The 16654-nt window shown below is 35.7% G+C and overlaps 1 protein-coding gene across 3 annotated transcripts in view; it reads right to left on the bottom strand.

Moving 5' to 3' along the window:
• LOC121327553 (syntaxin-binding protein 5-like) overlaps window positions 1-16654 on the bottom strand; it is a 162230-nt gene that overhangs the window by 60549 nt on the left and 85027 nt on the right. For all 3 annotated transcript variants that reach the window (XM_041271637.1, XM_041271639.1, XM_041271638.1), the window contains exons 4-5: window positions 15719-15819; window positions 9560-9694 (exon numbers count right to left, since the gene is read on the bottom strand). In XM_041271637.1, the coding sequence (XP_041127571.1) occupies window positions 9560-9694; window positions 15719-15819 (236 nt within the window). The remainder of the gene's footprint in view (window positions 1-9559; window positions 9695-15718; window positions 15820-16654) is intronic.

The following is a 16654-nucleotide window of genomic DNA, read 5'->3' as shown; positions in this document are numbered from 1 at the left end:
AGATGTCTCTAAATCATTTGAATATATCTTCAAATGAACAGGAAGCCATTTCAAGATATCTTGAAATAACTTCCTGTGAAAATGCTCTTTGTTTTGAATGGACATCCGGTCTATTTAAAGATATATCCAAATGAACAGGAAGTTATTTGACGGTATCTTCAAATGATTTAGAGATGTCTTTAAATGAACAGGAAGTTATTTTGAGATATCTCTAAATGGATTATAGATATCTTAAAATGATTTAGAGATATCTTTAAATATTTGAAGACATCTTCACATATTTTGAAATATCTGGAAATGACTTAGAGATATCTTCAAATATTTAGAGATATCTCTAAATGAATTTGAGATATCTCTAAATGATAATTTCGCTTGCCATAAGATCCAGGTTCTTCTTGGAACAATGCTCTGATTGAAATGAATAGCTGCTGTTGGATCAGAAAACCAGCAGCCTTGTTTCAGGAGGGAGCATGATCTGGATATCTATGTCACCCACAAGGGGACTCCTCTATCTCTTGGCGCAACCTTTTGATTGAAAAATGTTTTTTATTCAAAATGTGAAAAAAAGAAAACTACATAGAGACACCTGCATCTGGGTAATGACTTTTCTTTAAATTAAGCTTTTCATTTTAACAACATCATTTGTAACTGTGCTTTTGTCTCTGTATTTTAATGAATGGAAGATACATTTAAAAACATGACCCAATAAAAAAGTTCTTCACACTGTAATGTTAAATACAAACATGTATCTTTCAACACCTATTGTGTACATAAATGATCTATATACTGGTTTATTATAAGTGCTTTAGGCATATTTTAAAGGCTATCTTGGTTAAGGAAAGAAATATACAATTTTTAAGTGTCAAGCTTAATTAAGTGTAATTAAGTGAAGTGTCCTATGCAATGGGCCCCTGGTCTTTTCATTCTGACACCTGCTATGTGTGCTGACAGTAATAGAATTGAAAAAGGTCAGTGCTTTCACCCATGATTTCCAGCTGAATACACTAGATTTTGTGTGTGTGCTTGCCTGTGCATATGTGGATGCTTGGTAGGTGTTGCAAAAATGTTAAAAAAGTGAAAAGCTTATATTGAATGCACAAAAATACAATAATTGTAAAGTGTAAAGATTTTCCGTTTATTGTAAACACACACACACACACACACACACACACACACACACACACACACACACACACACACACAAAAATATGAATGCAAAAAGCACATTTTCTGGTTCTAAACTCACAGCAATGTCACCTTTTCTTATGCTCCACAAATAACAGTGGTGTATGGACTGAATCACAGTGAAAAACAAAACCATGTGACATTCATCACAGCTTGATTTTTCTTTGCAGCACGCAAACTATGTACAATACCACAGGTGGTAGCTGCTTCTGTGGTGCTTCTGTGCCATACTGACAGGCTGATAAACTCCTGATGAAATTTGAAAGGATGTTTCATATCTACCCACTGCAGCAAATAATTCTTGGTATCTAAAGCTTCAAAGACATATACACTATAGTGTAAAGCGGGTAGGAGGTGGTTGTGACGCAGAAATGAGTCATGGAAACTTGCCTGAAAACATTTCAGGTACAATACCTACAAGCTTGAACTATTGTGTTAAATAACAAACAAGAGAACTTTAATAGAGGTGACAACCTCAACATTATGGTACTGGATTGTGTGTAAAATAGGGATACTATCCTCACTGTAAAAAAAAAAAAAAAAAAATAAGTGAGGAAATTACAGCGGCTTGCGAAAGTATTGACCCCCCTTGGCATTTTTCCTATTTTGTTGCCTTACAACCTGGAATTAAAATTGATTTTTTGGGGGTTTGTATCATTTAATTTACACAACATGCCTACCACTTTGAAGATGCTAAATATTTTTTATTGTGAAACAAACAAGAAATAAGACAAAAAACAGAAAACTTGAGTGTGCATAAGTATTCACCCCCCCAAAGTCAATACTTTGTAGAGCCACCTTTTGCAGCAATTACAGCTGCAAGTCTCTTGGGGTATGTATCTATAAGCCTGGCACATCTAGCCACTGGGATTTTTGCCCATTCTTCAAGGCAAAACTGCTCCAGCTCCTTCAAGTTGGATGGGTTCCGCTGGTGTACAGCAATCTTTAAGTCATACCACAGATTCTCAATTGGATTGAGGTCTGGGCTTTGACTAGGCCATTCCAAGACATTTAAATGTTTCCGCTTAAACCACTCGAGTGTTGCTTTAGCAGTATGCTTAGGGTCATTGTCCTGCTGGAAGGTGAACCTCCGTCCCAGTCTCAAATCTCTGGAAGACTGAAACAGGTTTCCCTCAAGAATGTCCCTGTATTTAGCGCCATCCATCATTCCTTCAATTCTGACCAGTTTCCCAGTCCCTGCTGATGAAAAACATCCCCACAGCATGATGCTGCCACCACCATGCTTCACTGTGGGGATGGTGTTATTGGGGTGATGAGAGGTGTTGGGTTTGTGCCAGACATAGCGTTTTCCTTGATGGCCAAAAAGCTCAATTTTAGTCTCATCTGACCAGAGTACCTTCTTCCATATGTTTGGGGAGTCTCCCACATGCCTTTTGGCGAACACCAAACGTGTTTGCTTATTTTTTTCTTTAAGCAATGGCTTTTTTCTGGCCACTCTTCTGTAAAGCCCAGCTCTGTGGAGTGCATGGCTTAAAGTGGTCCTATGGATAGATACTCCAATCTCCACTGTGGAGCTTTGCAGCTCCTTCATGGTTATCTTTGGTCTCTTTGTTGCCTCTCTGATTAATGCCCTCCTTGCCTGGTCCATGAGTTTTGGTGGGCGGCCCTCTCTTGCCAGGTTTGTTGTGGTGCCATATTCTTTCCATTTTTTAATAATGGCTTTAATGGTGTTCCGTGGGATGTTCAAAGTTTCGGATATTTTTTTATAACCCAACCCTGATCTGTACTTCTCCACACCTTTGTCCCTGACCTGTTTGGAGAGGTCCTTGGTCTTCATGGTGCCGCTTGCTTTGTGGTGCCCCTTGCTTAGTGTTGTTGCAAAATCTGGGGCCTTTCAGAACAGGTGTATATATACCGAGATCATGTGACAGATCATGTGACACTTAGATTGCACACAGGTGGACTTTATTTAACTAATTATGTGACTTCTGAAGGTAATTGGTTGCACCAGATCTTATTTAGAGGCTTAATAGCAAAGGGGGTGAATACATATGCACGCACCACTTTTCCGTTATTTATTTTTTAGAATTTTTTTAAACAAGTTATTTTTTTTATTCACTTCACCAATTTGGACTATTCTGTGTATGTCCATTACATGACATCCAAATAAAAATCCATTTTAATTCCAGGTTTTAAGGCAACAAAATAGGAAAAATGCCAAGGGGGGGTCAATACTTTCGCAAGCCACTCTATGTGCTTAAAAAAGGACCAATCAACATGATGTCTGAATAACTGAATTCTGATTTATTTTTATTATTGACATTTGAAATATTAGCATAGCATAGCAACTGGAAACCAAGCAAGAGGGTTTATAGCAATTCAAAACTACTGTTCTGCTTGGCAACATGTGCCTTTGCTACTTGTGTATTTACCAGAAAATAACAAACATGGACTACAACTGTTGTACGAACACATATTGCACATATTTAGGTGTGGTAATTATCTGAAATTGTATAATTCCTATTAGAAAATGTTTGCATACGCTTATTTATTATCAAATGATGGTATGTTGCAAAGGCATTGTATAACATCATTAGTGCTCTTGCTTTCTTTTCTGAGAACTCTCTTGTTAATCAAAAATGTTCTTATTTAATTTATAATGATTTTTGTTTCTGCTAACGTTCACATTGTTGATGTAGGTCAAGATGCTTTTAGGTGTAAAGAAATATCAGTCTCTTTATATTTTGGCTGAAGGTTATTTTTAAAGTTTACATAACTAGTATGCACTTAAACCCTGATATTTCAGAAATTAAAGGTTATACTAGTGGTTTGGAAATGATGCCCCTAAATATGATGTGCCTTATTTTGGAGTTTATCTGTACCTTAAAAAACACACACACAAAAAAAAAAAAACACTCAATCAGAAATAACGAGGTAACATTTTTAAGAAACTTTCAAATGCATTTTGTTTCCACATTTGCTGCAAATTCAAGTACAGTTTGACGTATTTGCCAGCACCTGAATTAAAAAAAAAAAAAATCACAATTTTCTTCCTATTTATTAAGAGTTATCTATTGTGGGACATATTCCCTGAATATGATAATAATAATAACTGGATTCATTAATGAAACTGTGTGTCTTGAGAAACAATGCAAACTGCTGTGTCTTGATAAGGGGGCCTCTTGCTTGCAGACATACTGAACTATGTGACCTACTGAAAGAGGTGTCTGGGGCTAGGTGGTGCCTGGGCTGGATTAGGATGAAAGGATAGTTGAATTATGTACAGATAATACACACGTGCAACAACAACCGTTTTGACACAAGGAAGACATAAACTAGTGATGTTCCAGTGGAAAAAGACATTACAACATCAAAGGACTGGGAGTTTAAAGAGGCAATATACACAAATGACCTCATGAAAGCAGATACTCAGCAGAGCGAAAAGGACTATAAATGTCCAAGCAAAACTAAACATTTTCACTTCACATCGAATGCTAAACAAGGTGTTGTCACTCTGCTAAGCAAAGTTGCAACTCCAGGACTCTGCCTAAAACGGACCCAAGACTGGACTCTGCCTGAACAGACCCAAGATGAGGAAGCAAGCTGCAAGCGAGTCAACAACCACAAGCAAGGAGACTGAAGCCTGGCTGGAGGACTGCCATAAAAGTTACAGAGACTCTTATCAGACAAACCAGTCTGGGTCTGCTGTACACTTAAAACCACAATATCTAAAAGAAACTGTGCCTTGATACCTGCGTAGCTAAAAGATTCAGCGAAGAGGACACAGCGGACGGGCGCTGTTGTGGATCCTATACCGAGGACTGAAGACTTTGTTGCAGCTGTTTGTTGATTCTATCAAGAATTGAAAGGTTTGTTACAGAGTTTGATCGAACGTGGGATTGAATACTTTGTTGCTGAGAGGAAAGCATTTTGTACTGGACACTTCAACTGATTGAGTTTCCAAACCAGGGGAAAATAGGTCTAAGCTTCAAGGAACTGTTGTGCATAATTCCAGTTGCATTTTCCTTTCATGGAACTAAATGAGTTAATTGTAACACATTCACATACAATTGAACTGTTAATTATTTAGTTTGCACCTTTTGAGTGTGAAATAACTTAGTGAAAATTGATGAAGTAACTATAAGTAATCTACCTCATATTGTTTTATGAAGAATTTCTTTAAAAGTAAACTTGCCATATCCTTAATCTATATACCATTAATAAGCTTAATGTGACATATTCTAAGATAGTCTGCATCATCTCAGTTGAGGCAGTGCTCGTATGTGGGCATGTGTGTATGTGAGTAAGCTACTAGCTACGTCACAGCTTGCTTGCTGCTGCTTGTCTGTGAGGAGACAGACGGTGTCATATTTAATTTGCCTGCTAGCCAGCATGAATGCAGTGAGAGTTTTGAATTGCATTTTGTGCTAAGAGATGTACTGTCTGACTTTACTGTTTTCTGTGTATTATTTGTGTAATTAATAAAACACTACTGTTGATTTAATACTCCTTGTGTCTGCGCGTGTATGTGTGTTCATAGTAAATCCTTGATTTTTGTAACATGTCAATTAAATATTATCAATAATCAAACCAGATAAACATTAAATTATCAATTATTGAATTGCTCCTACACTATATTTCTATATTCATGTTCTGTTTTTGTATCTTCGTCAATATCTGCACATCCACCATCCCCGACATTCAGTCAGGAAACTCATGCAATAGATTATTTATTAAAACAGACTAGACAACACTACTACAATATACATATTTTACACTACATTCTTTGGCCTTTAGCCTCACCTTTCAAGTTACCCCTGTCCATAAATTAGCTTACAGATAAGTGAGAGGCATGCCATAGGGAAGCCATGGGCAGGTGGGCAGGATAGCTGCACCTGTTTGAGGAACCAAAAAAAAGCAGGTGTAGGCTTGGGAGGTGGAGGTGATATCTGGTGTGATCGATTGACGTTTTAGTTTGATATTGGAAGCACCAAAAATATGCTTGATAGTTAAATGATTTGATCAAAGGTTAAAGGGAGTGCCCTGCCAGAACTATCGCTTTGCTTAATTAACACAAACCAAAATGCCCTTACAAACTGCAATGACCCATCTTAAAGAGCTACAGGTCTAAATAGAGCAGTTGTGTGAACTAATATATGTTTTTTGTTGTTCAGAATCCCATATGTGTTTCAGACATCATATTCTGGTGTTTCTTAAAACCTAAAGTTAAAGACATCCCTGTGGCCTGCACAAGTGGCAGTAAATTGCAGAGGGACAGGTTAATGCACTCTGGTATGTCAGCTCTACTTAGAGAGAAGAGTGAGAGCGACTTCAAGTGGGTATGAATGGTATGAGTGGATGAAAAAAGGAAAAGAAAGAAAAAGCATTTCAGAGACGAATAAAACATACTTTAAGACTATAAAACTAGCATGGGTCTATTCAGAGCAACACCTCTTTCTATAATTAAATAGTTTATTGCAAGATTTATACTGTTATTCATCTAGGGAAATATACCCTTACTTTAAAACAGGGCCCCTAGTAATTTAATTTAATGTGTTTATAATGTTGCTAAGAAAATTGAATAACATATTCTAAGAATTATCTCTAGAACCTAAATTAAAGTAAGAAAACATTAACATATGTGTGGTGGTGACAGAATTTGTTTCATCAGTTTATTAAGTATTTATCAGTTGGCTATTGGAAAGGAACAGCATCTAATGGATAAAACAACTGACTACTAGCTATTTGAAAAGCTAACAGCAACCGGACAACCAGATGAAGCATGTTTCCAGCAATTTATTCTTTAAGATCTATATCATACTATAGAGTGTGCTGATATTGCCTGCTGTGATGTCTCTCCAAAAGACTCTGGATCAGGTCAAGCATCAGCATTAGGGCTTCACTTTGCCCATCTCTGTTTGTCAATGAAAGACATTTCCTCTTGAGAGAAAAAGACAGAGATAAAAGGAAAAGTGCAGAGCTGAAACCCAAAGCTATGTACTGCCCCTTTAAAGATGTGCAGTGCAGCGCCCTTATTAAATTACAGCAGTGCTCTGAGTGACACTGTCACAATGGGCCTAGGAATCCTTTGTCTGCTCTTTGTTTTTCTTTTTATCTCATTGGACAGTAATTCTCTTCTGCTGAACACAGATGATGGTTGTGATGTCTCCCCTCCACTCAAACATGCTGTCATAGAAATATTCTTAAATTAGACGCATGCTACAGGATAGGGCATTCTATTCTGTGTCACATTCCAGAGTAAATGCAACAATATGGATTTCAAGCACATATAAAAGTGGAACAAGTGGACCTGAATTTCCAGAACATGTAAAGGCAACTGATTCAGCATAGACAGAGCATTATTATTGAGTAGAAATGCTAATGGGTTTGGTTAATAAACAAAAAATTGGATTGTACTGTCAGGTTTACTGTACCGTGCCATACTTCCTAAATGGGCAATTTTGTTCAATAATAAACATTTTTGTCAGCCTCTCTCTTTATTTCCTTCTCATTAAAAATAAAATGGGAAAAAAACAAAGGAGTTGGAAAGGGACGAGACTGAGGGTGCCCGACTAGAACCGCAGCTGCAATCATAACAAAAGACACCTAGGTATGTTAGCGACTGTTTTAAGATATGGGAAGATGATAGCTGCAGGGTATTGTGATATCTCAAAGTTGAAAATCAATTATGCACAATAACTGAACAAAAATGTTTTGATTGACTTTTGTACTGTTTCTAATACTGTCTAAAGTTGTACTATCTTAGAATTCACATGCACATTTGAAAGTGGGAAAAATATCAATTTCCTATCTATCCACTCTGTGGCACCAAAGCAACAACACAAAATCTCATTATTCACTTTTATATAGTATATTTGTGCTGGTGGAAATACAGTACAGGCGGTGGTCCCAAAGCCAAACCAGTACTTTAGATATTGCCATTAAACCTAATACTCAACAAACATTTTGGCTACATTTAGAATGTGGAGGCATAGAGAAACCACAACCACACCCACACGCCCCCATGTAAGCATCGTGACCACTGTACAAACGAGGCTCAAGCTATTGTAGAGTTTTAGACCTTATTTCACCTATAGACTTAGAATACATAACATCATTGCATCATATGACACTGCCCGTTAAAACAGCAACGACAGTGCTGTTAGGACATTGCATTACTTCGTTTGGCATAGTGTAGATTTTATTATGACTGTATGAACGGGTAAATACAAGATTCATTTTCAAGGAACCACCTGTGCACAGACCAAAGGTTTGTAATAGCATTTATTTTCTTAATATCGTTGGCATGCTACATAGTAGCTATAAAGCATGCTTTTATTCTGTATTTGCAGGGACTTGACTGTTGTATTTACAGATATATGTTGAAATCAAAATAAGCAATATGAGGCGTGTGCAGCTCTATACTAAACTGTAAACAGCAACACGTGTATGTTACAGATAATTCATCATAGCTGAAGTTTATTTCAGCAGGATATAACTCATTGAGCTGGGCGGAACATTTCAAGAAGATAAGTGAAGTAAAATACACATTGATCACCTCAGACCCATCCAGTATTTATCACACATACAATGAATATCTAAATTAACACAGCCCTTTTGCTTTTACCCTTTTGCTTTTTTTTTTTCTTTGAATACTAAAAAGTGCACTGCTGCTAAATCTTGTAAAGTGGCACTCATAAATAAATTTTGCCCAAGAGAGCCCTGTGATTTAAATGCAGAATGCTGAAACTTTGAATCAAAGTTTTGTCACTATGGCACCATGGCAAATGCTTGTCTTGCAATGTGTCTTTCTTATACAGCCCATATCCTTCTCTGTAACACACAGTACATATAACATCATCCTAAGCTAATTTTCTTGGTGGTAGAGACCTGCTTGACCCCAATTACTTGAAAGACCTCATTAAGTAATGGATGCACCACAATACACTTTACAATAATACTATATATATATATATATATATATATATATATATATATATATATATATATATATAGTTGTTGACAATACACACACATCTATTGTATGATGTATATTATAACCCCACGATTTAAATTAAGATTCGGGTTCTAAAATAATATATATTTTATATATAATGTCTGTTATTTTTTCAAGATTTTCATTATATAGTTACTCAATTCGTTTTTTCTCCAGTCAAAAACAGTCAAGTTTTTGTCTTGTTCCCCAACTGAACCCATTTTAAAACGTTACACAATGTTGGACCTGATATATCTATCTATATCTATCTATCTATCTATATATATATATATATATATATATATATATATATATATATATATATATATATATATATATACACACACACACACACACACACACACACACACACACACACACACACACACACACAAAACTGAAAAACAAAGTACTTACAGTTCTATCGCCTTGTTCCACATGATGATGTATCCTGAGAGGATGAAGGACTCAATATTTACAACATGTGTATTTCCTCTCTCTGTTCCCACATACAGCCATTTACTTTGGAATGGAATATGGCAGAATGTAATCCTGTTTTAAAAAGAACACAAATAATAACATGGAATTAAAATCATAGGTACTATTTCACTGAAGAACTGTCACACAGTATTGCCAAACTGTTTTAAAGTAGAACTCATTATACTTTCCCAAATATAAATAACCATAGGTATTATGATTATTAGTTGAACTCTGCCATCTCTAAAGTTAAAAGCAATACATGCACCAACAAGGACCTACTGTAAGAGGAAAATATAAATCGATAACAAAAGATTGAGTTAATAACTTTGGTTTATTGTAGCATGAATCAACACTAATCATGTGTCTGTCTAGATAGGAAATAATAACAGGAGACATGTTTTCCATCCCACTAGAACAGGACTGTACGATTGTATTGAATATTTTATATTTTAAGTGGAATCACGTGTCATGCTTGAAGCTGTATTCAGTACCATCCTGTCACTGACAGTAGTGGCTCAAAAAATATATTATTTATATCATAGTAACCATATTGCAGTACGCTGCTATATCTGTGTATTAATTCAATATATTGTAGCAGTAGCAGTGATGGTGTTTACATGGATAAGTCATGACAGTTTTCCTCACAATGTTTTGGCCGTACTTCTCAGGAATTGAGTCTGGATAAGTTAAGGACACCAAATTGTAACTAAGCACTGTTCTGTGTGACTATAGGTATCTATGACAATGCAGTATTTATAAAAGATTTAAAAAATCATAGCAACAGAATTTCTTTGAAGAGCAGATAAATGTTGATTTGGTAAGACATAACATTTTTTTCAAGTTGTTCGTCATTTCAAATTTAAGCAACAACAGGCTTTTGTTTTATTGGTAGCTGTTCATATGCTCCAGCATTGAGGCAAAATGAATATCTACAGCTATGGCCAAAAGTTTTACATCACCCTATTGAATTAACTAATTTTCCTTCATAGTCAAATGAAACCTGCTGAATACTGTTACATTAACATATCGAATTACATACCACTTTGTAGTTTTCCATATACTTAACAAAAAAACTGACAAAAATTGAAAAATGTGACTTTTCAAAATCCAGCATGAAATACTGTACTACTATTATGGCTTCCGGTAGACTTTTGAGGTATCATTTTGCAGTTGATTGCATGATGTTAAATAAAATATCTAAATTATGTTCATACAGTTTTTTTTTTAAGTGTCTCAATCTAAAATTCTGAGGTGATGCAAAACTTTTGGCGTAGCTGTACAGTCTGAATATAAAAACATTTTGTAAATATTGAAGCTTGTCTCAGTTGGTACTATGTGTGTTCCTTGCCTTAAAATACAGATGAAAGGATATCTGAAAATATGTTTTAAGATGTGTTGTACTCAATACAATGGGACCATTACTGCAAAGGAACAACCTGGAGTTAATGAGACATGAGTGAAGCAGTTTGGTAAGGAGTGAATTGCTATTGCTGTTCAGAGAGTGCTCCACATTTGTTCTGCAATCATGTAAAACATCTAGGCCTGAAGCACAGACATAGGACCCAGTCAAAGAAGCCATGCTCACTCAATAGCTTCAACATCAGAAGGATAATTGAAAACAATCATTATGACAACAATTTGCCTGAAGTAAAATAGCTATGTTACAAAAATGCAGTGGCATAATTTTTTTAATTTCTTTTTAGACTTGCTGCATACATACCCTTACATAAGCACCAGGTACTGCTCATTTAAAATAAATAAATAAATAAATAAATAAATAAATAAAAAAATGTTTAAATCCTTTTGCTTATTATAGCCATAGTAATGTAATTAGAAGCATCCTTTAAATCGACAACAAACGGCAAAAGACATTATTGGTGAAATATGAGGCTAAAGACACCAACTGCAGTTTTAATTTGAACTAAATTCATAGTAAATGCAGTAGCTGTGATTTAATGTAATCATAATCGTAGTTATCTACTGGGTCGTCACCAATGTGCCAAGGAATCGGAAAAGTGTGGTTACCTCATACTGTGAGTCACTAAAGTGCAGCTAAACAAGCGAGTGTACCTTTGTGCAATACAAAGAGAAGCAAAGCCCATCAATCAAAAATAATATTGAGTGCACAGGCGTGACAAGCAACACTCGTTTCCATTACATTTGCATAATTTTAATTTCAGGGAAAAATGGGAGAGGCGGAGGGGTGCAATCTGACCTTCAGAAAGTGACTGCACGTAATTTAATGAGTACTGTCGAGCAAGATAATGATTGGGAATCAACAGGAAGTAATTTTTTGCAGCAGAAAAGCTGGAAGCAAAAAGAGCTGCTGAGAAACTTCAGTGCTACACTCAAGTTCCCGTCGTCAGAAAATGTTAATTCAAAAAAAAAAAAAAGACTGAAGCCTGTACAAGGAAAATAAAAAAGATATTTCAAACAGACAATTCCCAGCTACCATGTAACTGAACAGAAGGCCAAGCAATTTGAATGTGTATAAATATTTTTAAATTCATTGCTTCTAAGTGTTCATAAAACACCTGGCAAATACATTGCTAAAAGTAGATAGATTGATAGCTCTGCTTCCCACACATATTACAAGCACTCATGAATTTCATTTATTGAAGTATATTTAGTTGGGGGGGGGGCTAGTTGACAGCCTGGCAGCATAGTGACTAAGCAGTATTTGACACTTATTTCCATGGGATTATCACAATGTCAACATCCACCTCCTCCATTTAAAACTTGCAGCTATTCTGAGTCATACCTCTCAGTGGGGACCTAAGTCAACAGCCTTTCTAAATGTCTGAGCAACATATTATCACACTAAGGTGATCCCAGTGGGGTACTTGAAAGTAAGTGTTTTGGATTAGCTACAGAGAACTCGCTTATTGCACAATTACCCCTGATGCTTAAAAGTTTCATTTCAGTTTCTTCCAGCAAAGGCTTTTGAATTAAATTGCAAAGACAACACATTTAAGGAATGACCAACCACTTTAAGGTGTTTATGTTTACATTGGATTGCACTGCGATTGCAACTATTAGAAAAGCCTGCATGATAAGGAACACAGCAGATCACAAAGTGTCTTTCTAACTAAAAAATAGGAAATACCTTGTCATTTAAGTGTTGTCTCTTTGGCAAACCTTCAGTGCTTCAACTAGACATGTTTGAGTGTTTTTATTGCTATTTGTGCTGTTACAGTCACATAAGAACAAATAAGATTGGCTATAAGTGGTCACATGTTTGATCCTGCCTAATGTACAGTATGTTCCTTGTATTGTGATTGGTTTCACTCACAACAGTCATCTAATCAGAAAGTTCAACAAATTCTAATGCACTGGGTGTCAATAGATTAATAGAAATTATCAGAAATATTTTTTCAGGCACAGCTAGCAAGTTCATTATTTTGCAAAGAATAAAACACTTTAGTGCACTGTGCATTTTGTCTGTAATCTACTTGTTTGCTATTAATAATAATTATTTAGTAGACGCTTTTATCAAAAGTCTCACAGAGACTCAAGGCTGAGCTATACATCAACAACTGATGCTGCAGTCACTTGAGTCACCTTGGTTTTGTATCTCATTCAAAGGATGGAGCACAAAGACATTAAGGGACTTGCTCAGGGTCACACACAGTGAGGCAATGGCTGAATTGGGATTTGAACGGGGAACCTTGTAAGAACACACCACTGGACCACCAAGCCTAGGTAATCCTCTGTCTTCTTAAAAAGGATTAATTCAAACATGACAGAAAGGATAACTAATTCAAACCAAAGTTTAACTCTAAAGCACTATTGTATATCATTTTAAAACCATCTAATTAAATCTAAATAATTCTGTTCAGGATTAATATTGTACCCTAAGAACCTGACATACATTTTTATCGGACAATCAGCACACCTCTTATCTCTTACTGCACACAGCACTTACGACTTCATGGTTTTGGGATAGTAGAGGTTGGTGAATTTAATTAAGAGTAAAGTATTGATAAGAGATTAATTCCCACTGGAAATCTGATTAACTGCAAGCAACAGGAAGGACATAAACTAATTTTATAGTTTACCCAGAGTTCTATGTGCTTGTACATTAATTGAGTATCCCAAGAGTAGGATCTTGCAAATTGGAACTGAAGTATGTACATAATACACATGGCTGCTGAATTGTTAACCATGGGTGGTTTTTCAAGTCTCTGTATATCAATCAATCAACCTTTATTTTATATAGCGTTTTTAGTGCTTTAGTGCTTTATTTTTATGTATATAAATACAGTATGCATAGATGACTCTGACCATCACATTTTAATGAAGTTTTATAACACAGAAACATAATTTGTACTCTTCTAATGACATTTTATCCGTAATACAGTTTTTAATACAGTTGTTGCCCTTGGGTAATACCACAGCTAAGTATAGAAATTACCAACCTAATTTTCTGCATGCAGATTATAATGATGTAAAAAGTAATGCGTCACAACAGTGCCACAGTGTGTGATACAATGTATGCACATAAGCACTGGTGCCTGTTGCTGTTGTATCAGCCTCTGCCACCTCCACATGGACCAACATAAACAAAGACAGCTTCTTAAATTAAGGCTGACATCATAGTAATAATGGTTACTTGGCAACCACAGTGAACTGAACAGTAAAAAAAGTAAATAGATAAATTAAACAGAACTGTACTCCAAAGTTCTTGTGTGATGCAAAATTGGCTATAAATTTTGTGATAGGGCTGATTCATTTACATTGCGTGCTCTTTTCAGAATGAGAAGAAGCCTTCTCAAAATAACATTTGTAAAGTCGTGTTTGTATGCTTGTTTAATTCTAGAATGAATGTAATATTTTTAGGGGTATAACCTTTTTGAAAAGGATTATGTTCTGGCTCATTCATATTGTTACAAAAGCATCTGACGTCATTATAAGATGTATCACCTCCTGAATAATACGTAGGCCATGACATTAAATAAGAATCTGTACCCCAAATTGCCTCTAGATAGCCTGTCATCTCACATGCATGCATGCTGTTTGATATTGCCCCCTGTCTATATATTCTCCTATGTCAAAAAAAAAAAAAAAAAAAAAAAAAACTTAGCATTTTCTAAGTAATTATATTAAGAAATTCAACTTAATTCCTGATTAGAAGAATTAATTTTGGAATTACTGTTTAATCCTCTTAGAGAATATCTACTGCAGTGGATAGAAGTAGATAGAAAGTCCTCTGAATATTCTGTACAAAAAAAAGGCCTTTAAATGATATGTGGGTGACAGGATAGGACCTTATATACCAAATGATATACCGGTATATTACACTTTTAGAAATACTTTTACATTCTCTAAAAACTAAACTTACAGGGTTGTATTTTTAGGTATAAACCTTTTTTACACTATTTAAATACATTATGAGAATTTTTTTAAACTACCCAATTACCAGCATCTGCTACAATATTCAGACTTTACACTTTACAGTGTCTTTCCCAGTTGTCCAAATTTAGTTTAAGTAAATTGTTAACTAACTAAGCCAACATTAAGACGCGCTGTTATAACTGTAGTCACTTATCCAGTATTGAGTTAAACGAAAACAATATTTAAAACAGTGCTCTTTAAATATTACTCTAAGGAACTTTACAAATGACATACATAATTCAAATACAAATGAAGGCAGGGTATACAACAGTTGTCCCCTCTATATTCAAGTTCCATGCATCACTGATTCAATTAGGAGGTCAAACTTGAATGACTAACTAGATGGTTGTGGATTCAGAAGAGATTGAGGCAGTCTTCCTGAAGGTCATGTCAAATAATCCAAGCATGAATCTAAAGCAACAGATACGATTAAAATAATGTGGCCAATGTTAAACATAATGGACCTCTTTACACCTTAGAAACCACAGCAACTACAACTACTCGCTGGTCCAACCACCTACTCGCTGACCTCTAACAAACTGTCAGACTGGTCCAACCAACTTGTGTTGCTAACTGCTTTGATTGGACCCACACAAGTCATAACAAACAGTTTTGAAGAGGTTTAAAAATAAGCTTCTTGTCAGCATGAGGTAAAAAACTCACCAGTGCTATATAAACAAGAAGAAAAATCATATCTCTTACCGCTCTCTGTTGAATTTGAGAGAATGGAGGATTGCTGGACGTTTTTGTCGCAGGTTCCAGAGGTGAAGAGTGTCATCAGCACATGCAGTGACAAGAGCTCCCTGTGGAGAATTAAAAGAGAGAGAGAGAGAGAAAAAGAAGAGATTAGAAGGTCTGTTTTTGCCTTATATTCTTTATTAGGTTTCCATGACATGTAATAACCTTAATACCCACAGAGCAGAACGTTGCATTTCTGACCGTGTTCAAGTGAATGAGCCCTGTGCTTTCACACTAGCATGTGCTATTAAAAGAGATACATATGTTGCCCTTCTCAGCTATTAAATATGGAGCACTGCTTAAGTGTTAAATGGTTCAAGCATATATTGTATTTTTTTTTTTTTTTTTTGCTAGAGATGGCATATATTATCTTGCATCCATTTAAAGACACTTGTTCTTGCCTATTGCTCTTTTCATCATACTGCCCCTTCCTATCTGCAATCCCTCGTGCTTCCTTATAGTCCTGCTTTCCTTATATTCTTGCTTTTACTGGCCATCTTGTTATGCATTCTCTTCACCCTTCTTCCTCCCCTGCTCACTCCTTCCCTTCCATTGTTCCCCTGTGGTTGAACCAGATACCGGTTATCCTCATGACTGTTCAGTCTTTTACTGCGTTCCGCCATCATATCAAAGCCCACTTATTCAACCAAGCACCTTTAACCGCCCAGGCATCCATATATTTCATGGAAACCGCATGGCCTGAAGTGGTTTATACCACTTATAAAATGGCTATTTCAAAGTTCATTGTCATTTGGGAGAAAAGCATTATTTAAACACTTTTTAAATGTAAATGTGTATTCATCCACAGCGTTATATAGTAGCAAAGGACACTCATTTTAGTTTCAGTTGTTAAATAAACTGCACATTTCAATTTATGGTTAAGCTGTACTACTATTATGA

This window comes from Polyodon spathula, chromosome 15 (assembly GCF_017654505.1).
Source record: "Polyodon spathula isolate WHYD16114869_AA chromosome 15, ASM1765450v1, whole genome shotgun sequence".
NCBI classification, from domain to species: domain Eukaryota; kingdom Metazoa; phylum Chordata; class Actinopteri; order Acipenseriformes; family Polyodontidae; genus Polyodon; species Polyodon spathula.
Note: the sequence above shows the minus strand (reverse complement) of the source record. Positions and strands in the feature narration are given on the sequence as shown.